The sequence below is a fragment of the Lepidochelys kempii genome, chromosome 2 (assembly GCF_965140285.1).
Source record: "Lepidochelys kempii isolate rLepKem1 chromosome 2, rLepKem1.hap1, whole genome shotgun sequence".
In the NCBI taxonomy this organism is placed as follows: Eukaryota; Metazoa; Chordata; order Testudines; family Cheloniidae; genus Lepidochelys; species Lepidochelys kempii.
In genome coordinates this window covers 60,664,614-60,690,649 of record NC_136381.1, presented here as the reverse complement: position 1 = coordinate 60,690,649, position 26,036 = coordinate 60,664,614, and the positions used below count along the sequence as shown (strand labels likewise).

At 42.0% G+C, this 26,036-nt stretch overlaps 1 protein-coding gene across 4 annotated transcripts in view; it reads left to right on the top strand.

The window, feature by feature from the left end:
• The window catches only part of PREX2 (phosphatidylinositol-3,4,5-trisphosphate dependent Rac exchange factor 2), a 317,368-nt gene that overhangs the window by 118,036 nt on the left and 173,296 nt on the right, over positions 1-26,036 (top strand). For all 4 annotated transcript variants that reach the window (XM_073330905.1, XM_073330906.1, XM_073330908.1 and 1 more), the window contains 4 exons: positions 2,022-2,166; positions 8,237-8,337; positions 24,147-24,250; positions 25,707-25,756. In XM_073330905.1, coding sequence (XP_073187006.1) covers positions 2,022-2,166; positions 8,237-8,337; positions 24,147-24,250; positions 25,707-25,756 — 400 coding nt within the window. The remainder of the gene's footprint in view (positions 1-2,021; positions 2,167-8,236; positions 8,338-24,146; positions 24,251-25,706; positions 25,757-26,036) is intronic.

The following is a 26,036-nucleotide window of genomic DNA, read 5'->3' as shown; positions in this document are numbered from 1 at the left end:
CTTTCTAAAAATCAAAAAGGGGAGAGACCCAGTTCATTTAATTAAGGTCATAATAGTCATAATTTGAAAAATTGTAGTATATGCTTTTCCATAGTCCCTCTAGCAACTGTAGCATGTAAACATTATGGACTGTAGCTAAACTTTTTCAAGCTGTTTTACAGTTAAGCAACTTGTTACAATTCTAATTCCAATAATGAAAGAGACCTGGTTGCTTTATCTTTCCATCACAAGTTGTGCTATTTAACTGCTATAACTCCAGTCTATCAGTGTGTTGTCTAACAGATCAATTTAGAATAAGGCTTGCTTCTTAAATGCCTTACTTAGGCAAAGTTCTCATTGACTTCCTTAGAAATTTTGCCCAGATAAGGAGGTTATGAGCAGATGCTTTCCTTTGTGGAAGGAACTAACTGACACACAACCAGGAAATCCAACATGAAACTGACCAGTGGAGAAACTCTTATAGTACAGATAATGATTATAAGAAAAAGACTTGGACCAAAAGAAACTGAGCACAGAGAATGTTGATCTCCTGGGAGGTGGGTCCCTTTCAACTCCTTATCTAAACAAAAAGGACACCTTTTTTTTGCTATGGCAACCTTTCCCAAATAAATAAGCTGAAATGCTAAATCAAAACCAGCTATGTGAAAGATACTCAGAGAAATTCAACCTATATTGGTTCCTAATTCTGCCTAAATCTGCTAAATCAAGGTAAATACTACTGAGCAAGATGGAAAAGAATGCTACAGCTGAAGTATTGGGTTTATTGTAGCTATTAATCTTCTAACTTGAGCTGTGGACCAGGACCATTTTATATCACCATGTTTCTGGTGTAATGGGAGCTCCAACCGTATCAGGAAATTTTTTATAAAAAGGATTTTAATAGAGTTTGTTGGCTTTTATGCAAACACCTAGGGAATGCAGTAAAATACATTCAAGCTGTCTGGATTAATTTAATAGGAGCATATTCTCAAACAAGATTTATGATGTTGTGCATTTACTCCTTTATTTTAAAAAATAAAGGCAACTGATACGAGTGTAATGCATCAGGATGCCATTTGACCCATATATTCTAAGAGCAGTATACTGGTTAAGTTGTTTTTCCTCAGGAGTGAGCATACTTGTATTGGTTAATCCATTTGTCTAGATTATCAGTATCAGGTTAATGTTTAGTGAGGAACATTTCTGTATCAATGTTAAATGCTATATTTTATCAGCTTTTTTCCAACTAATGCGACTATTATCTTTGTTTTGTTTATATTTGCAGATTAAAAAAATTAAATAACCTACTACTCATACAGAAGATTTCCAGTTTTTAAAACTGATAAAATCTGAAAAAACCCAGATAAATTGGGAATGTTTCTATAAAATACAAATCAAAAATTCCACATTGTACAATTTTTGCAGAGTTCAGAACTGTTTATAGGGAAAGCAAGTTAGCTGTGATGATTTCCAATACTTTCTGGGGGCTTCATGCGTGGTCAATACGTCATACAGTTCAAGGAATATATGTTCTGAACAACAATAAGGCTATCTTTTACTCCAAAGAAGTAATAATGGGCCCATAATAAAAACACAAAAAATGAGGAAAAAATTAACAAACTGAAAAGCATGTAATTTTTTTTGTAAAAACTGTGAAGTAAATAAAAATTCAAACGCTATTTCCATTTGTAGAATAGGGTGAACTAAACTTGCCTTTCTACAGTGAAGGGTATGTGTGAGGATTAATTAGTCTTTGTATAGAACTTTAAAAAGATAAATTTATAAATGTATAAATAACATTCTAATATATTCTCAGATATTTTTGGAATATTTTATTGTTTAGTTCTAAGGGGATTAATTGTTCATATTAATAGTAGTATCTAAGTACTCATAAAGATAATTTCATGTGTCCAGTTATGACTCTGCTTTTATACACTTAAATATTTATTTTTTATGCTTGTTACTTATATCTAAAATTTGAAAGATAATGGTGATAGCGAAATGTTTTATAAATACAAAAGCATTTTGGATTTTTTTGGCAGGTTTAAAATTGGGTATGGAACAAGATACTTGGGTGATGATCTCTGAGCAGGGAGAGAAACTCTACAAAATGATGTGCAAACAAGGAAACCTAATAAAAGACAGGAAAAGAAAACTAACTACTTTCCCCAAATGTTTTCTGGGAAGGTACGGTATGCATTTTTATCATTTGGATTTTAAGCAGCTAGAAACATGTTTTAAATCTTCTATAGTATTATCTATAATTAAGGTTGAAAGAAGCTTCCTATTATAGGCCCAATTTTCTTCCATTCCCTAAATTAACCAAAATTTAAATCAATCTGCCTGAAATTTCACTGGTACAATTTTATTCCAAGGTAGAACTTTTCTGGAAGATAGATGTAAATTGGCAAAGGCACATTGGAGGTATAAGTGTACATCAGATGAAGTGGTTTCACTTTTTGAACTTGGAACATTTTCCTAACTTATTTGATTTATTATAACTTCAGAATGGCTTGGCCTCAGAACCTCAAAATAGTTTTAGCTGTCGGTCTTATGCCTTTCAAGAATTTTTTGTTCGTTTGGAAGTAAAGTCAGGAGTTATTAAATTTGGTTTATTAGGAGCCCTGCATGTTGGTTTTAAGGACTTTAGAAAGTCCACTCCTGTTTGAGGTAAGCCTCTTGAGAATGGCATATGACATGTGAACTCCAGAGAAGGAGGAAGTTGTGGTTACTCTAAAAATGAGCCCATGATGCAAAGTTCTGTTCCAGCCTTTGTCCTTCACTAACCCTAAGAAAGATTAGCACTTATGAAACATTTACAGACATCAGTTAGTGTTTCCACACAAGTACTTAGTGAGGTAAGTATTTAACATTGCCCCTATTTTACAGAAGACAAAATGAAAGCTTGGAGATGTTAAATGACTTTGCCAAAGTCACTCAGCTAGTGAGTGCAATAACCAAAATTAAAGCCCATGGGTGAAATCCTGGCTCCAGTTGAAATCAGTGGCAAAACTCCAATTGACGTCAATGAGGCTAGCATTTCACTCCATCCCTCCTGATTCATAATGTAGTTGGCATGGAATAAGAACAAGATGCTCTTTGATGTAAATCACTTGGTCCATAATATTCAAAACTGGCCTCTAATTTTGGATGCACAGTCTAAGATTGCTTAGGGCCCTATATTTAGCGCCAGGAAAATTGTTTATACTTATTGAAATTCTCTATCAAATAAATATCACTATATTACTTGCTATGATTGAGAGTATCATGTGTCTGTTTTGAAAAACCATTAAATATGCACTATTGTTGCAGTAATGTATCTAAAATATTTGTACTTATTAATGCTGTTACTTACTGTTATAAAGAAACACACCTAAGGTAACTCTGGTTTAATTTCCAATTTAGTATAGCAATTAACTGTCTGAATTTTACGAGCTACCAACAGGCTGATGTTAATAGCTCATACCCGTTTTTATTTGTTGCACGATGAAAAACAGTCAGTGGTGAAGGACATCAAAGTTAGTTTCATGGTAAATTAAAAATAGGAGGAAAACATTTTTTAAAAGTACATGATTTACTAAAGTGGTAGAGTAGACCAGTATGTGACAGGGTTTAGGCTTCAACAAGGAATAGTATTTTAGAACTATAACTTGTGCAGTTATATGCTAAATGTGGAGATTAGATTCAATTATTAGTGTGTGAAACAGGGATTTTAGTCTTGCGTTAAGTGCAAATTGCAGTTCAGTCTGAAGTACAGAGCAGTATCAACACCTCCATACTATATATACAGAAAGAGGGAGAGAGAGAACATTATGGTCTGATAGAAAGTTTCTATTGATAAGATTTAGATGGTAGCTTTAATCATAAGTGGCGACAACATACGTGAGCTGTGTACATGATCCTAAACAAGTGCTGATGAACTTTTTATACTACATTACACCATATTTTAGGTTACAGGAAATCTATTTTAGAAATACCGCATTGTAAAACATTTTGATGATATTTGCATTCCTCCACCAGTAAAGCCAAGTTACCATGAAAAGTTAGGAAATGCTGAATTAGTTTCCCAGGCAATCTTAATTAACTCTTCCCTTGTGCGTAAGCATTATAATACAATCTGTTATGACATGATTACGTACATTATGTATTTTATCCCCAAAACTCTTGCCTCAATCATTGCACAGGATGGACAGTGCTCATTTAATGAGCCATTAAACAATATTTTATTTTTTCCTTGTTCTTCAGTGTGTGGTTCCAGGCCTTATTTACTGCACACTATTCAAACCCTGCTCTGAAGACAGAATTATGAATTTTCTCTTGTGCTTTTTTATGATCATCACAATAGTATCTCTGTACTTTGCAAACATGAACTAATTTATTTTCACAACACCTGTGTAAGGTGAGGAGGTGCTACTATCCCCATTTTAGAGATGGAGAACTGAGGTATAGAGAGATGATTAAGGTCAAAAGTTTCTGTTAAGTCTGGTTGCCCAATTTAAGACAACTGAGACCTGAGTTTTCAGAATACTTGGCATTATATAGCATTTTATGTTCAAAGCACAACTCCCATAGACTTGTGAGGACTCGGCACTTTTGCAGCTCAGAACCTGAGGTCTCAAGTTGGGCCCGCAGAAAATGAGGAACATACAACTAGTGACCACCTATGAAAAGTTTGGGTTAAGTGAATTTGCTAGCATCATACTAGAAGTCTGTGGCAGAGACAGGGATAGAATCCAGTTCTCCAGAGCTGCATCTAACAGTCTAAACCATGAAACCATTCTTTCTCTTCCTGCAATCCCTGCCTCATTCACAACACACTTTCCAGTTTCTCGCACATATGGGGCAGGGGTCCACTTGTATTAATTGAAATGGAGTATGTGGATCCAAAGAGTTAAAAGAGCTAATATAACCCTGTCTCTGTCCAACATTAAACAGTGAAAAAACAAGGTTTGCAATTTGGTATACAGAGAGCTCAGCCTGCTTAGCACCCTGGCAAACACACTATTAAAAATCCTTTTTAACCTTTTATTAAAGATACAGAAGAGAAGGAAAAACATTTAAAGTATTTGAAATCTGAAGTATTAAGTAAGGCTTTCATTCTAACAACATCCCTTATTCCCTTTCTCTCTAGCTGGAGAGAGTCTTTAGAAGAAAAAGAACCCCTCGTTTAACAGTCTCTTAGATGGTATTAAAAGTGTTAATAACTGTCCTAGCTTGAGAGAGTCTTTAGAAGAAAAAGAACCCCTCGTTTAACAGTCTCTTAGATGGTATTAAAAGTGTTAATAACTGTCCTAGCTTGAGAGAGTCTTTAGAAGAAAAAGAACCCCTTGTTTAACAGTCTCTTAGATGGTATTAAAAGTGTTAATAACTGTCCTAGCTTGAGAGAGTCTTTAGAAGAAAAAGAACCCCTCGTTTAACAGTCTCTTAGATGGTATTAAAAGTGTTAATAACTGTCCTTTGGTGGGCGGGGGGAAGAATTCAGTTGAGATGGGCTGAAGCTGCTACTGTTGCTCTTGTTAAAATCCGATCCCATTTCCCGGAAGACAAAACAAGGCAAATACACACACACACAAAAGGAAAGAAAAGAATAGCAAAGGTAGAAAATGCCACTTCTGTCTCTGATGTTGACTTTCACTTGCAGCTTCAGTGCTGGAAAAGCACAGGCCCAACATGCAGTCTTATCAGCTTCTTGGAGACATGGCAAACTTGTACCAGCATTGGGGTGTTTAGGGCATTGCTTTTAGCTGCAACTTTCAAGTCAAAGGCTTACAGCAGTGTTGCAAAATATAGAGTCTTGGCTGGGTAAGCTAGACGCTTATTAGAGAGAAAGGAAAGAGAAGAAATAAGATAGGGAAGCAAAAGGACATGCAGGTAGCAAACAAAGTCTCGCATCCCAGGCGGTGTTTGGGATTCAGCTAGAGCTGGTGAATATGGCAGTGTCATCTGTGTCCCTCTCACCCAGTCTGGTTTGGACATCCCTCAGGATCAGAATGATGAAGGCCCCCGGGGTCCCAGGAGAATGTGGGCTAGCAGCCTTGATGATGAAGCTTGCTCCAGTACCCATATTTTCTCCCAAAGTCTCTTTCTTTAGGGACCCAAAAAGGGAGTAAGGGGTGGAATAGCCAATCACCATATTATTACATTCACCAATTAGGCCTTAGTTCTGACACACTAATTTTGGTTCATTGATTTCTTGTTCCACGTTTTCTCTTTTACCAAGCATAATCTTTACACAGTCCTCAAGTTATAGAGATTTTTATTCTGGACTAATTCAGTCTTTCTGTCTCACTTTTCATACTCTTTCCCCTTTAACATTTGTTGTTATAGGTTATTGTGACCTTTTATAAACTTACCTTCACTTTTCACAGTTGAGCTCACAATTAGACCCAATTATTACGACAATCCTACAGACCAGAGACTCCTTCACACACACAGCCCTGATTCATCCCCAGAGCAGACCATGCTGTGAACTGAATAAGTTAGGGGTCCTGTGTTAGAAATAGTATGTGATCATGTATTAAAAGCCTGTATTATAATCCAGACACAAAAGGGTGGTGAATTAAGGTTACAAGGGCAACCTTAATTCTGGCACTCCTAAGTTTTGTGTGTTTGACTTTGCAATATCAATAATATTCTTTTAATGTAGTATTTAATGTCGTATTTAATGTGTAATTTCCTAGGTTACTAATAAAACATGTATTCCATCATGTGGCATCACACTGACACCCACATGCAATATCAGCAGGGTTGGAAACGTTAAGTCTACCACACAGACTTCTGCCACTTGACCTAATGGAGTGACTGATAATGATAGTAAGTTGACACCCTCTAGATAACTAGAGAAAGATAAGACACATACTTTGCCAGTGAATTTCACAGATATTTGCTGACAGCAAAGGAATGATGAGACTCAACAGTCTTGGGTTCCATTCCAGGTTCTGCAGGGCAATGTGCTCTTGTGGGCACAGACTCTTTTGGCCTGTATCCATCCCAGTCCTGTCTCTTCTCCATCCTGGACTCTCATCCTAGTCCTATTCTTTTTACGTAGCCAGTCCAGTATCCACTCCTCAGTTTTCTCATCCCAGTCCTAGTCTCCTTGCTTATCTGTTCCCAGCCCTGATTCCTTGTCTCCTCCCGCACCTGGCTCCTTAACTGATCTGTCTCTCCCCTCCCCCATGATCTCCAGTTGCCTACTCTTCCCCTTCCCACGTTTCTGGTCCACAGTAGCTCCTGGGCTCTCTCATCTGCTTTCCTATGAATGTTTCCCTCCCATCACCTCCTTTCCCCTGCTCTACTGGTTCTGAGTCCCATTTCCTTGTCCAGCCAGTCCCAACATCTCCCCACCAGCCTCCAGTGTCCCACTCCCACTCCCAGACTCTTTATCCCAATCTATCTTGTCCCCTTTGCATTTGAATTAGGAAATTTCCTCATCCACACTGCCAGGGCTCAGCAGGATGGTCACTGAGAACACAGGAGAGAGAATCTTCAGTCTCTCAATTCTGATGCCCCAGGCCCACCATGGCCTACAAGGCCCAAAGCTGCAGTTACATAGAAAGCCCTACTCTGACACCTGGATCCGAAGCTGGAGCATGACAGAGCATAATAACCTATCCATTGTCACTGAGCAAGTCTCTACTGGGCATATACAAACCGAGATATTTATATACTTGTAACTTGGCCAAATTTGGGTGGATTTTCCCAGAGATGTCAAAAAACACATCCATCACACAAAGGACATCTGCCCTCTGCCAAATTTCAAGTCCCTGCTCTAAAGAAGAGAGGCATTTAAAGGGTCTCAGAAAAAAAAAAAACCACCATGGGCAAGACAACATATTTTCCTCTAATCTTGTTGTCAGAAGTAGCTGAACTGTTCTGGCAGAAATTTTCCAGAAAAAATTTATCCTGTGGCAGACACCCAGCATGGAAAATTTCAGCCTGACAGTTAAAGTTTGGCAAAGTTATAAGTAACTGAAAGTAATTATAAGGGTCTTATAATGGGAAGTATCCCTCAACCTTAATAGGAGTGACTACCAGCTCTGAGTATAATAAATACAAGTGGAAAATGAGAATATGGTGGAAATAATTCTGCTATGCAGAATATTTTGAAGAGTGTTATGTCCGTATTAATACTGCTCATTGCAGTCTGCTAAATTAATCGTGTGGGGAATATTATACAGTATTGCTCTCTTGAGTTAAAGCCTTAACAATATTGGAATTGTTTTGTATGTGTGTGGTTTTGTTTTGTTTTTTAATCTAGTGAGTTTGTGTCCTGGTTACTGGAAACTGGAGAAATACACAAATCTGAAGAAGGTGTTCATCTTGGCCAAGCTTTATTAGAGAATGGCATTATTCACCATGGTAAATATATTTTATTTCAACATATGTACATATTTTAAAGGTAATTTATGTTTGTATTTGTTGTTATTTTGAACATTATTTTCTGATTAACACAAAACTAGTTTGTCAGTACTTACTGTTAAAGGGTGAAGTCCTTCACAGGGTAGTAGCATGGTGGGGACCCACTCCTACCTTCTACTAAGGGTTCCTACCTCTGTGAACCCTAAACAACTAGGGTATCTGCCCCATAATTCAAAGCCAAACTTGCTTTCTTTCCTTCTCAGGGCCTCTTCCTAGGTACCAAATTGGCCTACCTGGAGAGTCTTTCCCCTTGGGTCTTTCTGACCTCAATTCTGGGTTCAAACATCTTCACTCTTGGAAGAAGATATCCATAGATTTGCTTTCTGGGCCTTTTTCTCACTTCTGGCAGGTTTCTCCAGTCCACCAAGGTTCTGATTCTACCTTGGGGACCTCCCTGCAAGTCTAACCTCACTCTAGGCTCTCCCACACCTGTGCCAAGAGTAGTCCTTTGTATATTACCAATACAAAGCATTCAAAGATTGTAGTCAGGCACCAAAAAGTCATGAGATTAAAGAAAAGCAATAAATGTAGGGTTCTTTTTATTTGTCTTCTGTTGTTGGAGAATTTAGGGTTCATGTTTTCAGGCTTCTTCTCTGCGGCAATGAGGGCTAGAGGTTTTTTTAGAAATTGAAAGCTGAGGTAATAACACAATTGCAGCAGTTAATGGTTTTAAGAACCCCCTACACTCAAAAAAACCATGCGAGTTGGCAACACTGCCTTTGTAATGGTGAGGAAGCTGTCATTTGACTCTGGCACCTGTACTTGATTCTCAGCTTGGCCTGCTGATCCTCAGGGCTAGTCTACATAGAAAAAAAGCCTGCAGTGCCTGGTACACACTAGCTACTCTGCACAAACTCCTTGTGTGGCTACTAAGGGTGGCTTCGTACTCATTAGAGTAATAAATTTGGAAGTCTAGTAAGCTAAACTGCCTGAGGGCACTCTTAAATTCACACTAAGAGTGTCCACAAGGGGAGTTAGTGCAGATTAGCTACTGTGCTTTAAGTTCACACCCTAACTTACTGTGCACTTACTTCCGCATGTAGACAAGCCCACAGTGGAACATTGATTCTTAAAAGGGCCATGCTTTGAAACAGGGTTGGCTGGTGCAGGCCGCACTCTTCCCCTCCCTCTGACTTAAAAGGGGACAGACCACTATTATATATTCCTGAAAATATATTTTTTCCCTACAAAAAGGGAAGTGACATTTATCCAGATTAAACCCATCTAAGTACTTATAGTGCCCATATCTCAGCAGTATAGGTCTGATCCAATCCAACTCCCATTCAGGTCAATGGAATGACTCAGAATAAATATAATGGGAGTTGGATCAGGCCTTACCTGATTGCTTGCCAAGTGATAGGTAGAACTATAGGTATAGTTGTCTAACACTTTCCATTATAAGACTTTGATTTCAGTTGCTTATAACTTTTCCAAACCTTAACTGTTCAGGCTGATATTATCCATGCTGGGTGTCTTCCTCAGGCCGATTTTTTTTCTGATTTTGGGAAAATTTTAGCAAAAATGTTTCAGCCATGTCACAGATGGAGGTTAGGGAAAAATACATTGTTTTGCCCATGTTAAAAACATTTTTACAACTATTTCATAGGGAAGCTCTATCACCTCACTGCTTTGGAGCAGGGAGTTAAAATTTGGCAGTGTGTGGCCTTTGGGTCAGGGATGTGCTTTTTGCCATCCCTGTGAAAAGCCACCCAAATTTTGCTAAGTTATAACCCTCTGAAAAATCAATTTGCACATACTCTGAGTATGCTCAGTTCCACCACAGCCAACCAAACTGTGCATGCAGTATCCTCACAGAGCAATGGAACGTGCTTCTGCCCTAGGGTGCAAGGACTAAATAGGATTTTCCTGTAATTGTTCCTCCTGATAGTCAGAGGCTGCAGTGTCACCAGCATGAGAACTGAGAGCAGGAAGACTCTCTTTCCTGTGTTCTCAATGTCCTCCATCACTGCCCCCCTGCTGGCATCCAGGCAGAGTGGTGGAGAAAGAGGAAGAGAATTAAATGCAATGGAGTAAGGCAGAGAAAGCTTGGTTAGGGTGGGAGGACACGAAGAACAGAGGGCAATGGGGGAATAGGCACTGAAGGGGCTGGATAGGGGCACAGAGGGCAAGAATAGGAGTCTGGAGGGGGAGATAAAAGCAGAGGGTGGCAGACAGGCTGCAGCAGATGGGTCAGAAGGTTTTATAAGCATTAGTGCACACTCCCCTCCGGAACCTGGACCTGAACGAGGATTTCTGAGTCTCAGCATTCCTCTGAGGTCAGGAAATACCTGAGAAACCCACTGGCAAAGTGTGTGTCTCATCACCTCCTCACGGTTGGTCCATATAGAGAACAACAACCTGATCTGTTACTCTGATAGCTGAAGTGGTAGAGGTTTGTGCTATGGATGTAAAGTCCCAATCCTGTTGATCACCCATATGAGGATCTATATGCTCCCCGAATAGAAAGAGCCCATGATTACTTCCCCATTGGGATTGACCAGAGAGTTTCCCAGATTCTCTGTAACTGGTGTCTGTCCCTGCATCCTCAGGATGCTGGGGGGACCATTTTACAGCATGACTGTATCAGCTGTCACTCCCTCTGGGAGTCCCCAGTTCCCTGTATTAGTTTTGCACCTTTTCTTTTTCACAAAGCGCCTCTTCCTTCTTCAACTGGTGCCACTTCTTTCTCTCCTGCTCTCGCGAGTGCAGTCCTTTTCTCCTCTCCTCCTCTCTTGATACCAAATGTTCTCTCCTCCTGTCGATCATCCTGCAAGTCTAAGGGTATGTCTACACTACGGAATAAGGTCGAATTTATAGAAGTCGGTTTTTTAGAAATCGGTTTTATATATTCGAGTGTGTGTGTCCCCACAGAAAATGCTCTAAGTGCATTAAGTGCATTAACTCGGCGGAGTGCTTCCACAGTACCGAGGCTAGAGTCGACTTCCGGAGCGTTGCACTGTGGGTAGCTATCCCACAGTTCCCGCAGTCTCCGCTGCCCATTGGAATTCTGGGTTGAGATCCCAATGCCTGATGGGGCTAAAACATTGTCGCGGGTGGTTCTGGGTACATATCATCAGGCCCCCGTTCCCTCCCTCCCTCCCTCCTTGAAAGCAAGGGCAGACAATTGTTTCGTGCCTTTTTTCCTGAGTTACCTGTGCAGACGCCATACCACGGCAAGCATGGAGCCTGCTCAGGTAACTGTCACCGTATGTCTCCTGGGTGCTGGCAGACGTGGTACGGCATTGCTACACAGTAGCAGCAACCCATTGCCTTCTGACAGCAGACGGTACAATACGACTGGTAGCCGTCATCGTCATGTCCGAGGTGCTCCTGGCCACGTCAGCTGGGAGCGCCTGGGCAGACATGGGCACAGGGACTAAATTTGGAGTGACTTGGCCAGGTCATTCTCTTTAGTCCTGCAGTCAGTCCTATTGAACCGTCTTATGGTGAGCAGGCAGGCAATACGGATTGCTAGCAGTCGTACTGTACCATCTTCTGCCGGGCAGACAAGAGATGACGATGGCTAGCAGTCGTATGGTACCATCTTCTGCCGGGCAGGCAAGAGATGAGGATGGCTAGCAGTCATACTGTACCATCTTCTGCCGAGCAGCCATGAGATGTGGATGGCATGCAGTCCTTCTGCACAGTCTGCTGCCAGCCAAAGATGTAAAAGATAGATGGAGTGGATCAAAACAAGAAATAGACCAGATTTGTTTTGTACTCATTTGCCTCCTCCCCCGTCTAGGGGTCTTATTCCTCTAGGTCACACTGCAGTCACTCAGAGAGAAGGTGCAGCGAGGTAAATCTAGCCATGTATCAATCAGAGGCCAGGCTAACCTCCTTGTTCCAATAAGAACAATAACTTAGGTGCACCATTTCTTATTGGAACCCTCCGTGAAGTCCTGCCTGAAATACTCCTTGATGTAAAGCCACCCCCTTTGTTGATTTTAGCTCCCTGAAGCCAACCCTGTAAGCCGTGTCATCAGTCACCCCTCCCTCCGTCAGAGCAACGGCAGACAATCGTTCCGCGCCTTTTTTCTGTGCGGACGCCATACCAAGGCAAGCATGGAGGCCGCTCAGCTCACTTTGGGAATTAGGAGCACATTAAACACCACACGCATTATCCAGCAGTATATGCAGCACCAGAACCTGGCAAAGCGATACCGGGTGAGGAGGCGACGTCAGCGCTCTCACGTGAGTGATCAGGACATGGACACAGATTTCTCTGAAAGCATGGGCCCTGCCAATGCATGCATCATGGTGCTAATGGGGAAGGTTCATGCTGTGGAACGCCGATTCTGGGCTCGGGAAACAAGCACAGACTGGTGGGACCGCATAGTGTTGCAGGTCTGGGACGATTCCCAGTGGCTGCGAAACTTTCGCATGCGTAAGGGCACTTTCATGGAACTTTGTGACTTGCTTTCCCCTGCCCTGAAACGCATGAATACCAAGATGAGAGCAGCCCTCACAGTCGAGAAGCGAGTGGCGATAGCCCTGTGGAAGCTTGCAATGCCAGACAGCTACCGGTCAGTTGGGAATCAATTTGGAGTGGGCAAATCTACTGTTGGGGCTGCTGTGATGCAAGTACCCCACGCAATCAAAGATCTGCTGATATCAAGGGTAGTGACCCTGGGAAATGTGCAGGTCATAGTGGATGGCTTTGCTACAATGGGATTCCCTAACTGTGGTGGAGCCATAGATGGAACCCATATCCCTATCTTGGCACCGGAGCACCAAGCCGGCAAGTACATAAACCGCAAGGGGTACTTTTCAATAGTGCTGCAAGCTCTGGTGGATCACAAGGGACGTTTCACCAACAGCAACGTGGGATGGCCGGGAAAGGTACATGACGCTCGCATCTTCAGGAACTCTGGTCTGTTTCAAAAGCTGCAGGAAGGGACTTTATTCCCAGACCAGAAAATAACTGTTGGGGATGTTGAAATGCCTATATGTATCCTTGGGGACCCAGCCTACCCCTTAATGCCATGGCTCATGAATCCGTACACAGGCAGCCTGGACAGTAGTCAGGAGCTGTTCAACTACAGGCTGAGCAAGTGCAGGATGGTGGTAGAATGTGCATTTGGACGTTTAAAGGCGCGCTGGCGCAGTTTATTGACTCGCTTAGACCTCAGCGAAACCAATATTCCCACTGTTATTACTGCTTGCTGTGTGCTCCACAATATCTGTGAGAGTAAGGGGGAGACGTTTATGGCGGGGTGGGAGGTTGAGGCAAATCGCCTGGCTGCTGGTTACGCACAGCCAGACACCAGGGTGGTTAGAAGAGCACAGGAGGGCACGGTACGCATCAGAGAAGCTTTGAAAACCAGTTTCATGACTGGCCAGGCTATGGTGTGAAAGTTCTGCTTGTTTCTCCTTGATGAAACCCCCCGCCCCTTGGTTCACTCTACTTCCCTGTAAGCTAACCACCCTCCCCTCCTCCCTTTGATCACCGCTTGCAGAGGCAATAAAGTCATTGTTGCTTCACATTCATGCATTCTTTATTCATTCATCACACAAATAGGGGGATGACTACCAAGGTAGCCCAGGAGGGGTGGTGGAGGAGGGAAGGAAAATGCCACACAGCATTTTAAAAGTTTACAACTTTAAAATTTATTGAATGCCAGCCTTCTTTTTTTTGGGCAATCCTTTGTGGCGGAGTGGGTAGTTGTCCGGTGGCTCCCCCACCGCGTTCTTGGGCGTCTGGGTGTGGAGGCTATGGAACTTGGGGAGGAGGGCAGTTGGTTACACAGGGGCTGTAGTGGCAGTCTGTGCTCCAGCTGCCTTTGCTGCAGCTCAACCATACACTGGAGCATACTGGTTTGGTCCTCCAGCAGCCTCAGCATTGAATCCTGCCTCCTCTCATCATGCTGCCACCACATTTGAGCTTCAGCCCTGTCTTCAGCCCGCCACTTATTCTCTTCAGCCTGCCACCTCTCCTTCTGGTCATTTTGTGCTTTCCTGCACTCTGAAATTATTTGCCTCCACGCATTCGTCTGTGCTCTGTCAGTGTGGGAGGACAGCATGAGCTCAGAGAACATTTCATCTCCAGTGCGTTTTTTTTTCTTTCTAATCTTCACTAGCCTCTGGGAAGGAGAAGATCCTGTGATCATTGAAACACATGCAGCTGGTGGAGGAAAAAAAAAGTGACAGCGGTATTTAAAAAGACACATTTTATAAAACAGTGACTACACTCTTTCAGGGTAAACCTTGCTGTTAACATTACATACATAGCACATGTACTCTCGTTACAAGGTCACATTTTGCCTCCCCCCACCGCGTGGCTACCCCCTCAACCCTCCCCCCTCCGTGTGGCTAACAGCGGGGAACATTTCTGTTTAGCCACAGGCAAACAGCCCAGCAGGAATGGGCTCCTCTGAGTGTCCCCTGAAGAAAAGCACTCTATTTCAACCAGGTGACCATGAATTATATCTCACTCTCCTGAGGATAACACAGAGAAATAAAGAACGGATGTTGTTTGAACGCCAGCAAACATACACTGCAATGCTTTGTTGTACAATGATTCCCGAGTACGTGTTACTGGCCTGGAGTGGTAAAGTGTCCTACCATGAAGGACGCAATAAGGCTGCCCTCCCCAGAAACTTTTTGCAAAGGCTTTGGGAGTATATCCAGGAGAGCCGCGAATGCCAGGGCAAAGTAATCCTTTCACATGCTTGCTTTTAAACCATGTATAGTATTTTAAAAGGTACACTCACCGGAGGTCCCTTCTCCGCCTGCTGGGTCCAGGAGGCAGCCTTGGGTGGGTTCGGGGGGTACTGGCTCCAGGTCCAGGGTGAGAAACAGTTCCTGGCTGTCGGGAAAACCGGTTTCTCCGCTTGCTTGCTGTGAGCTATCTACAACCTCCTCATCATCATCATCATCTTCTTCATCCCCAAAACCTGCTTCCGTATTGCCTCCATCTCCATTGAAGGAGTCAAACAACACGGCTGGGGTAGTGGTGGCTGAACCCCCTAAAATGGCATGCAGCTCATCATAGAAGCGGCATGTTTGGGGCTCTGACCCGGAGCGGCCGTTCGCCTCTCTGGTTTTCTGGTAGGCTTGCCTCAGCTCCTTCAGTTTCACGCGGCACTGCTTCGGGTCCCTGTTATGGCCTCTGTCCTTCATGCCCTGGGAGATTTTCACAAAGGTTTTGGCATTTCGAAAACTGGAACGGAGTTCTGATAGCACGGATTCCTCTCCCCATACAGCGATCAGATCCCGTACCTCCCGTTCGGTCCATGCTGGAGCTCTTTTGCGATTCTGGGATTCCATCATGGTCATCTCTGCTGATGAGCTCTGCATGGTCACCTGCAGCTTGCCACGCTGGCCAAACAGGAAATGAGATTCAAAAGTTTGCGGTTCTTTTCCTGTCTACCTGGCCAGTGCATCTGAGTTGAGAGTGCTGTCCAGAGTGGTCAAAATGGAGCACTCTGGGATAGCTCCCGGAGGCCAATACCGTCGAATTGTGTCCACAGTACCCGAAATTCGAGCCGGCAAGGCTGATTTAAGCGCTAATCCACTTGTCAGGGGTGGAGTAAGGAAATCGATTTTAAGAGCCCTTTAAGTCAAAATAAAGGGCTTCATCATGTGGACGGGTGCAGGTTTACATCGATTTAATGCTGCTAAATTCGACCTAAAGTCCTAGTGTAGACCAGGGCTAAGGTCTAATGCTTTCATGGTCAGGATTCCTGGCTTCTGTTGCCAGCTCTGTTACTGATTCACTGGGTGATTGGGGATAGAACACTCACCTGATTTGTGCCCCGTTCTATAAAGAATTAGAGATCACAGACAACTTACTTCTGAATCTCTCCACATGGATTTTTATTGGACCAAATCAAGCCAAATACCTATTGTGTTCCATGGAGAATGAACAGGAGAGACTGAGAGGCCACCAATGCCTGAAAGCCCTGCAATGGCAGGGAACTGAGTAAGAGATGTGCCCAGATGATCCTTATAAGTGATCCTGCTCAGTGCTGCAGAGGAAAGCAAGAAACCCCCAAAGTCTCTGCCAATCTGACGTGGGCAAAAAATCCAAAAAAACGGGCAATTAGTTTGACCCTCAGCATGCGAGCAAGAACCAGCGAGCCAAGTGTCTGGGAACAAAGATTGCCTGAATCACCTCAGGACATCGGTCCACCTCATGTGCTGTGCTGCCTCCAGCTGTGAACAATACCTGATATTTTAGAGGAAGGCAATAAAACCCCTAATCTGTATCTGGCCAATTGTGAATCAGAAGGGAAAAAATCTTTCCTGATTCCTGCAGCTGACCAGCCCTGAATCATGAGATTTGATAGTAGTCATTGTTTCAATGCTGAACTGCAAGATCTCAACATGGTGAGGGCAATGAAGAGCTTCCTATTGTCACCATGGCCTAGAAGGAAGGGGTGTGATGGCTTTTCCAGGCATTAAAGGCAAGGATGCAGGACAGTGGTCGAGTTAATATAAATCATAGAATCATAGAATATCAGGGTTGGAAGGGACCTCAGGAGGTCATCTAGTCCAACCCCCTGCTCAAAAGCAGGACCCATACCCAATTAAATCATCCCAGCCAGGGCTTTGTCAAGCCTGACCTTAAAAACTTCTAAGGAAGGAGATTCCACCACCTCCCTAGGCAACGCATTCCAGTGTTTCACCACCCTCCTAGTGAAAAAGTTTTTCCTAATATCCAACCTAAACCTCCCCCACTGCAACTTGAGACCATTACTCCTTGTCCTGTCCTCTTCCACCACTGAGAATAGTCTAGAACCATCCTCTCTGGAACTACCTCTCAGGTAGTTGAAAGCAGCTATCAAATCCCCCCTCATTCTTCTCTTCTGCAGACTAAACAATCCCAGCTCCCTCAGCCTCTCCTCATAACTCATGTGTTCCAGACCCCTAATCATTCTTGTTGCCCTTCGCTGGACTCTCTCCAATTTATCCATATCCTTCTTGTAGTGTGGGGCCCAAAACTGGACACAGTACTCCAGATGAGGCCTCACCAATGTCGAATAGAGGGGGACAATCACGTCCCTCGATCTGCTCGCTATGCCCCTACTTATACATCCCAAAATGCCATTGGCCTTCATGGCAACAAGGGCACACTGCTGGCTCATATCCAGCTTCTCGTCCACTGTCACCCCTAGGTCCTTTTCTGCAGAACTGCTGCCTAGCCATTCGGTCCCTAGTCTGTAGCTGTGCATTGGGTTCTTCCGTCCTAAGTGCAGGACCCTGCACTTATCCTTATTGAACCTCATCAGATTTCTTTTGGCCCAATCCTCCAATTTGTCTAGGTCCCTCTGTATCCTATCCCTGCCCTCCAGCATATCTACCACTCCTCCCAGTTTAGTATCATCTGCAAATTTGCTGAGAGTGCAATGCATACCATCCTCCAGATCATTTATGAAGATATTGAACAAAACCAGCCCCAGGACTGACCCCTGGGGCACTCCACTTGACACCAGCTGCCAACTAGACATGGAGCCATTGATCACTACCCGTTGAGTCCGACAATCTAGCCAACTTTCTATCCACCTTATAGTGCATTCATCCAGCCCATACTTCCTTAACTTGCTGACAAGAATACTGTGGGAGACCGTGTCAAAAGCTTTGCTAAAGTCAAGATACAATACATCCACTGCCCATTACTTTGACAAATCCTGGGGAATAGTGCCTTTAGTGAGCTCTGTGCCTACGCAACATAAATCTGAAATGTCACTGTCCTGAAGAGCTCTCAAACTACATAAAACAAGAGAGAAGCAGAAAAATTCCATCTGATCTCTGCATTGTGGTGTCAGAACAAACCACATTTGCTGTGCTGTGACCCTGTCAGGTGTGCTGGGCTTGGCTTATGGGCTCTGATCTCTCTCTCTCTGGATATATATATAGGCTAAGGATGCTTATGCACAGATAGAAATGTGGAAAAATACATTATTTTAATAAAAGTACTAAGTTCTTCTGGAGTTTTTACTGTGCTTGTCCCTTCACCATTCTGAGCCTCAGGATAGGAGAGATGGCAATGGAAAGGTGGTGTCTTTCCCAGTCGGATATCCCAAGGCTACCATTGCCATTGTAGCACCCTCTTAAAATTGCTCCTGCCCAAGGACATTGCTGCATTTCAGCTGATCTCTCCCCAGACCAATATTCTAGTCTTTTTGCACATCCCCACCAACTCCAAGCAGAACTGAGTTCTTATTATTTCCTTTACAGCAGTTATTTCCTGTTTCCTTTAGAGGGAATGTCAAAGTAATGGGCAGTGGGGCCAGAAGCACTCACATGGGCCACAGTTTTATTCTTTTCTAAAAAGTTTTGAATCAAGACATTTGAGATATGAAAAAAATGACCCTTGAATAGGAGGGTAAATGGAACAAGGGACCCTTCACCCCAAGGTCTTTCTTTGTCCAATTTTCTAGGTTTATTCAGTTTCCATGTAACCTATTTTCTCTCCAGTTCCACACCTCACTCACCAGATACCTGGACCCCATGACTCCTGAATTTAACAGGGATTTTGAATCTGAACCTGGTTTTTCCTATAAAAATTCACTAGCTCCATGTCGATAAAGAGCTGAACCAAAATCCCAGAACCAACAGCCTGTGCTTTTGGGATGTCAGAAATCTGAATCTAGATCAGAATTCTGCATCTAGACCCCATCTCTGATAATGGCCCATTGCTCAGTGTGGGATCAGGGAGGTCCTCGAGCCTCTTCTTTCCTCTACATAAAGAAAGAGGGAGTGAACCCAGGAGAGCTGACAGTCATCTCCACTAGCCCCTTTTAAGTCCCTTCAAGAGGCTCTCACTGTACTTACCTTGTGGGAGGCCATGTGCTTTAATGGCAGTCCCCATTACCTACTATGCCACTCTGTCTCTATCCATTGCCCAGCCTGACATTGTGACCTGAGGGGCAGGGACTGGTCCTGATAGAACATCCAAGACAGATTATGTCATCAACATTGTGACATCCAATTGATGAGTCCAGCCCTCTGAACTGCTGTCCAATGAGATCTTTGCATTTTGACTGACTTCTCTATTAAAGTCCTGGCCTGGCTCCCTGCTCCCAACCGCTAAAATCCCTAGGGAGCTCAAAATTGAGTGAGTGGTGTTGCGACCTGACACATGGTGAGCAGTGCCTCAAGCAGCAGATGGCTGAATGGCAAGTCCTGGCAGAACCACAGCATGACCCAGATCAGCCATTGAGTGTACTATATGACTGTTTGTTGGACCTGCAGCACAACTAGAACCCACTTGTGCTACATCATAGGGATTCCCTGAACCTGGGCTAGGCTGAAACCCAGTTGGGATACCACTCAGTTTTCACCTGGCCCTGCCTTTATGACGCTGTCTTCTCACAATCTCTATCATGTGTAGCAATTCAGGGTTTTGTGCCCAAGTCCCACTCTACCAGCTGGCATTCTCTTGAATGCAGGGACACAGTACATGGATACAGGAGGAGAAACTTTCAGACCAAGTCCTTAACTAAGTCAAAAGCAGTAGTTAGGCTAGATTTAGTGAAAACCTGCTGGTTAGGTCTGGTCTGTACTTGGCCACTTCACTGCTGTATACAAAACACTCCACAGTGACCAGATGTTAGCCCCTTTAACTTTAGGAGGGAATGAATCATCCCCAGATGATATCAAGAAGGCAAGTTCATAGACTCATTGATTCCCAGGCCAGAAGGGACCACTGTGATAATCTAGTATGACCTCCTGTATTACACAGGCCATAGAACTTCCCCGAAATAATTCCCAGAGTATATCTTTTAGAAAAACATCCAATCTTGATTTAAAAATGGTCTGTGATGGAGAATCCACCAAGACCCTTGTTAAATTTGTTCTAGTGGTAAATTACTCTCAAAGTTAAAAATGTATACCTTATTTCCAGTCTGAAATAAATTCTTTGAAGTGTGCCCCTTTTCCTTCTAGTTTAAGTATTGGTGTTCTTCCTATGACTATGGACAGGAGCAGGTCTTCTGCCAGACCTTTAAGAGCAGTCTCTATACCTTGCCAAAAGTGTGACTGAGGGGACACAGAACACTAGTAGCTGACACATTGCAATGTGGACTATAGGTAGCTAGCTTCTCTAAAAAGTTTGGCACTAGGCAATACTTTGTGGTGTCTCCATTGTTGAGCAATGGCTCCTTTAGTATTGGGTCTGACTATTGCATGTTTTTGTGTGAGGTGTAGATTCCCCTTGGCAAAGGAGGTGTTGGCTGTAATTAGTAGGGGACCCACATATTCTGTGCTGTTTTTCACCATCCAGGAGGAGTAGGGGACAGAGTAACAGATGGTGGCCTTGGTTGCCGTTAATGCCTCCATGACTAGTACTACTGTGAAGGGCCCAAATTCTTGGAAGGAGGATGTTGTTTCTAGCCCTAGTTTTGTTTTGTTTTGTTCTTAGTGGCTCATGAGGCCATTCCAGTCGCAGATGATCTTTTCTGTGAAATCCAATGATTTCTCACAACAAGAGGTGCTGGGTAATGGGGCTGAGAAAAAGAAATTAGGGTTTACAGTCTGGAAAAGTTCTGCAGGGTGTGTCCTTCTTGACACAAATTTCTGAGCGAGTAACCAGGAGTGGATTTAACAAAGTTGGCAAATGTTGTCTGGGTCATTTTTGCATTGGGCTCTTCACAGGGTGGCAAATCTTTAGCCCTGGCACTTCTGCAATACAGAACCTACCAATGGGCCAGCTGTACTCTGCTGTTGTGGAAGCTTCCATTTTGTTTGAGGGGTATACATGGCTAGCAATGTACATGGCTACTCTAATTATTTTTGCACTACTTGTCAATACCTTGGGACCTTTTGGATTAATTGCTGCTCCTGGGCACCCAAATAACAGCAGTATGCAGAAATGCTTTTTTCTTCATCTTCCGTTTAACAGTGATCAAGGAAATCTGAGCACTTCAGGTGACATCCCAGTTCTTTGCTATTACTTCTTCAATATCCTTGGCTGATAAGGAAAGGTGAGGATCAGGGTGTTAGTGGGTTATGAGTACTCTGAACGCATGTAGAATAGGAGGAGACAAATTCAGGTTATTCATCTCTCTTCATATCGTTTTTTGCATTTTAATGTGAATGATCTATACTATTTCTTCAATAATCATTCAAAATGTCAGACTGTAGTATGTTTACTACACACATAGAACTTTTGTCAGTAGAAAGGTTTTGATGCCAAAAATTCTTCTACTGATCTTTTAAATTTTATCCAAAATACACTCATAGATTCCGTCAACACAGACTTAAATGAATGTTATGTGATTTCCCAATGAAAGGGTATTATATGTGAGCATGGAAGTTTGAGCCAGACATACTACTTTCATTAGTGTGTGGATCCAGCTGTGTTTGAGTGAAAATAGAATTCTTAAAATAAAGTTGAATGAACCATCTGTTTTCACAGAGGCAGGCGAGGGGAAGTTTGGCTGTTATGTGCATTACAAATGTTGTACAGGGTTTTGCTAGACTCAGATAGTCACTATGCTGGTCATTTCTTTTCACTGTGCTGGCATTATTTTTATAGTGCAGACCATTGCTGTGCTGAACATTGTTTTCCTAGTGAATGTGTAAACACTGTGGTAATGAAAAAGTTATTTTTCTTTCCTTGTTTTTCCCCAATCTTGCTCAAAGAAGAAATTCATTTGCTAAACCTACCCAGAAACATTGTCTGTGACATTAGAGAGGACTCATTATTATCAGTTAGTGGGTTGAACTGTCTTCCTGGATCAATTATCCCTGCTGATTAGAAATGCAAGTTTCCTTTCAACATAATAAGGAGCTTTGTAGTTACCAAAATATCCTTAAGATTAGCTAATTTACTTAGATAAATATTAGGATTCTGCAACACACTCTGGATGAAAGAAGAATTAGATCAAACATTAGGCTGTAATTTGCACCACACCTTTTTTTAAGGGTCCCAAAAAGTCTTGTGAACTTTCTTTAATTTTTTTCCCACGTTCTTCTTGCATCACAACTGAAAGCAAGGTATACTGGGATGAGAGCCTGTTTTCACAAAATTTCCAGCCTGCTTTGCAAACTCAAGAGATTTGGGGCAATTTGGATAAGCATCTGTACTTTGTGATGTTTATCCAAACTTCTGAACCATCATTGTGAAATATCCTAGCAAACTGAGACATTTAGAAGGGTTCTTTTTTGTCATTCTGACATTAATAAGTTCAGGTTTGTATGTATGGTTCATTTTACATCAATGAAAGTTCTTTGTGTGGAAAAACTACAGAGTTAGACTCATCTGTGTATTTAATTAAATTTGATTAAAGAACAAAACAAAACACCAATATAGAAAAAATAAACATTCCAATGGCTGAGTGTGAGTTCAGGTTGTTACATTTATAAATGATAATTGCAAGATTAGATTTTTAACAATTGGGTGCATGAAATGTATCGAATAAATGTTGCCATCACTCAGATAAAACTTCCATTGAGGGTAATGTCAATTTTATCTGGGTAAAGACTCATTAAGAATTTCAAGAACTGGCCTTAGAGTTTTATGAATTGCCTGTGTAATTATACAGGATGTCACCCTGTCTTCTTAAACATCCCTGTAAAAGAGAATAGGCATTTATTATGGCATAAAGAAAAGGATAAGCAAAAACTTTTGTGAGCTACAGCTCACTGCATCGGATGCATGAAGTGAGCTGTAGCTCACGAAAGCTTACGCTCAAATAAATTGGTTAGTCTCTAAGGTGCCACTAGTACTCCTTTTCTTTTTGTGAATACAGACTAACACGGCTGCTACTGTGAAACCTGTTATTATGGCATGCTTCCTGGTGCTCTTCTATTAACCCTTAATATGGGCCCTATTTGAATCTATCTATATTATTGTATGGCCCCATTACCAAAGTGTCTGAGCACCTCACAGTCTTTAATATTTTGATTCTTAAGACACCCCCTGAAGTAGTGAAGTACTACTGTCCCCATTTTATGGATGGGGACCTGAGGCACAGAGAAATTAAGGGACTAGCTCAAGGTCATAAGGAAGTCTGTGATAGGAAAGAGAATTAAACCCAGATTTCCCAAGTTGCAGATTAGTATGCACTAGGCTATCTAGCTCTGATTGTTTACAAATTTAAGATGAGGTTCTCTCTTGCAAGGATGTTAACTTTAATGGGAATATTGCCAAGGTAAAGACTTCAGGAAATACTCCATATATCTCATGCATGTGACTATTTAAAAACCCCATAATCTTGCCTCCTGCAGCTCTTGCATGTGCGGAGACTCTGCCCCTGCTCCTTTTTGGGGTGTCATTTACTCCCCTGCACAAAACTGGTCAACTCTGCTGGCTAGTGTGGGTGTGTGACAGTAGAACTATGATTCACCCTCCCACCTATGCCTTCCATCTACTTTGAGGTGCTATGCAATCTTGGGGGGGAGGGGTGTTAGGACAGAGCAAGCCTTGTGCTCTTCAGATTGCAGGACGTGCCATTCCGCCTGACTTTTTATGGGTCATGCAAGTAGGAAAGGCATCGTACATTACTGTCCCGCTCTCTAAGCATCAGTGTAAGGGCTGCAAAACAATCTGGCCCCAACCTATGAAATTTGTTTTTCTATGTATTCTTGCTGTTTAAAAAATACTGACATTTGCTTACTCAAGTAGATCTTTTCCATCTTAAATAATAGCAACATATGTTTAATTATAGATCCATGATGTGTCTTTATTACTGAATGTATTTGGGGTTGTCTTGTAGAGAATTATTGTGTTTGTACCCTTAATAAATCTCCTGCCTGTGCAGAAAGCTAGAATTCTTTGGCTAACACTTGATAATTAATAGTTACAGATAAGCACCAGTTCAAACCTGAACACATGCTCTACAGGTTCCGTTATGATGATGGAACATACTATCCAAGAAGTGAAATGCAGGATGTGATTTCCAAGGTACAAACTGCTCTTATCAGTAAAAATGGGTCAGATACAGAGGTCCTAGTTAAAAATAAAGCAAAATGCATTGTGTTAGGAAAAACTCTGTCCCTGGACGCCAGTCTAATGTGAATCAGAGTTAATTATGTATATCTGTAGGCAGATTTTGGCTCTTGGCTTATTGCAAACCATATTTTAAATACAGAAATTGAGAAATATGTTTCTAAAAATGATTTTATCCAGGAAGTACTATGCTACATAAACATATAAAGGATATAATGCCCACCTTTTTGAATGACTGGAGCAGAAACAGTAGTTTTCTGTATTTTTCAATCAGTAAATTGAAACCAGTATACCTTGCTTATATTCAGTGAAAATAAAAAGAGTATGTGAGTATAGACCAGAATTTCTTACTGTTTGTATTGGAGTGGCTTTTGGTATTCCTTTAGTGTGTGAAGGGTATATTGGCTTATCAAAAGTAACCTGATGTTTTAATGGAAATATGCAGGTTGTATGTTCTGCACCCTGACACTGTACCCAAGGATATATTGAAAGAATAAAACAAAGTCAACAGAGTCATCTTTAGTCCCTTTGGTGTTTTTAAATTTGTGATCCTGTGGTCCTGATCCAGGGGAAAACTAGGACCATTCAGGTTTTCTCCCAGCCTACTGAGTTAGGACAGCTGCTTCACTGACTCTTCAGTTAGAGGTTTCCTAATATAGAGTGTCTCAAGTGAAGGGAATCCCTCAATGCAGACTTAGCAGATACAGCGGTCTGTGGCAGAGTTTCTGCCTAAACTTTACATTTCTTTTGTTTTGCCACTGTACCGTGTGCCATAATCTTAATGCTGTTTTGTTAAATCTGTTTATGAATAGTTACATGCTTTTAAGAGGATTTTGTGATTAGAACATTAGAAATCAAATATATATGACTCTTTATTAAAAGTTTTAAAATTTCTGAACTATTTTACCTCTAATTTTTATTTGGCTTGCTTGTGGGTACAGTGGGTCATGTTCAATTTTGATTTTCTGGCAATATTCATAAATATACTTCACTTTTCTCCTCTCTAGTAATTCAGTTTGTTTGGAATCCACATTTGCACAGAAAGTCGTCTTTGCTGTGAAAGTTTAACATATACATTTCTTTAAAACTAATATATGTTAAAAAAATCTTTTAATGCTGTGCTAAAGTTATGTAAGTCTTCTTTACATATCTCTCAGATTAATTAGAAAAGCCCATGATAATTTAGTCACAAATATTATTTGTCTTGTAATCTGGAGGTTTATTACACTTCAGAAATAACTTTGGTGCATGAAAACATATCTATGAAATGAATGTTCACTTCTTCTGTTCTACATTTTAAAAATATAAGCTATTTGCATTATTTTGAATGGATAGGTATTGTTAGAATAGGTACTGAGTGGTATTTGCTTCACTGTAAATGTGGATTTAAACATATCTATATCTTTAACAGGGTGTAAGATTGTACTGTCGTCTTCATAGTCTGTTTACTCCAGTGATAAGGTGAGTCCAGTTGTGAAGTTCTTAGTGACTTATTCAGAATAAACATATATATTTGAATACTGTAGATACTATATACAAACACAGAGCTAAATCGTAGCCTGTGTTTCGGGCGGTGTGCTAGTGGGGAAGAAATTGTAGAGAGAGTGCTCCCAAAACCCAAAGTAGCAGCAGGACGGGATTCCAACCTAGCACTTAAAAGTACTGTATAGGCAGTGCCCCAAGTGTCATGTTCACTACGAAAGCAGGAATCAGGTTTGCCAGGACAGTTTACTCAGGCTTC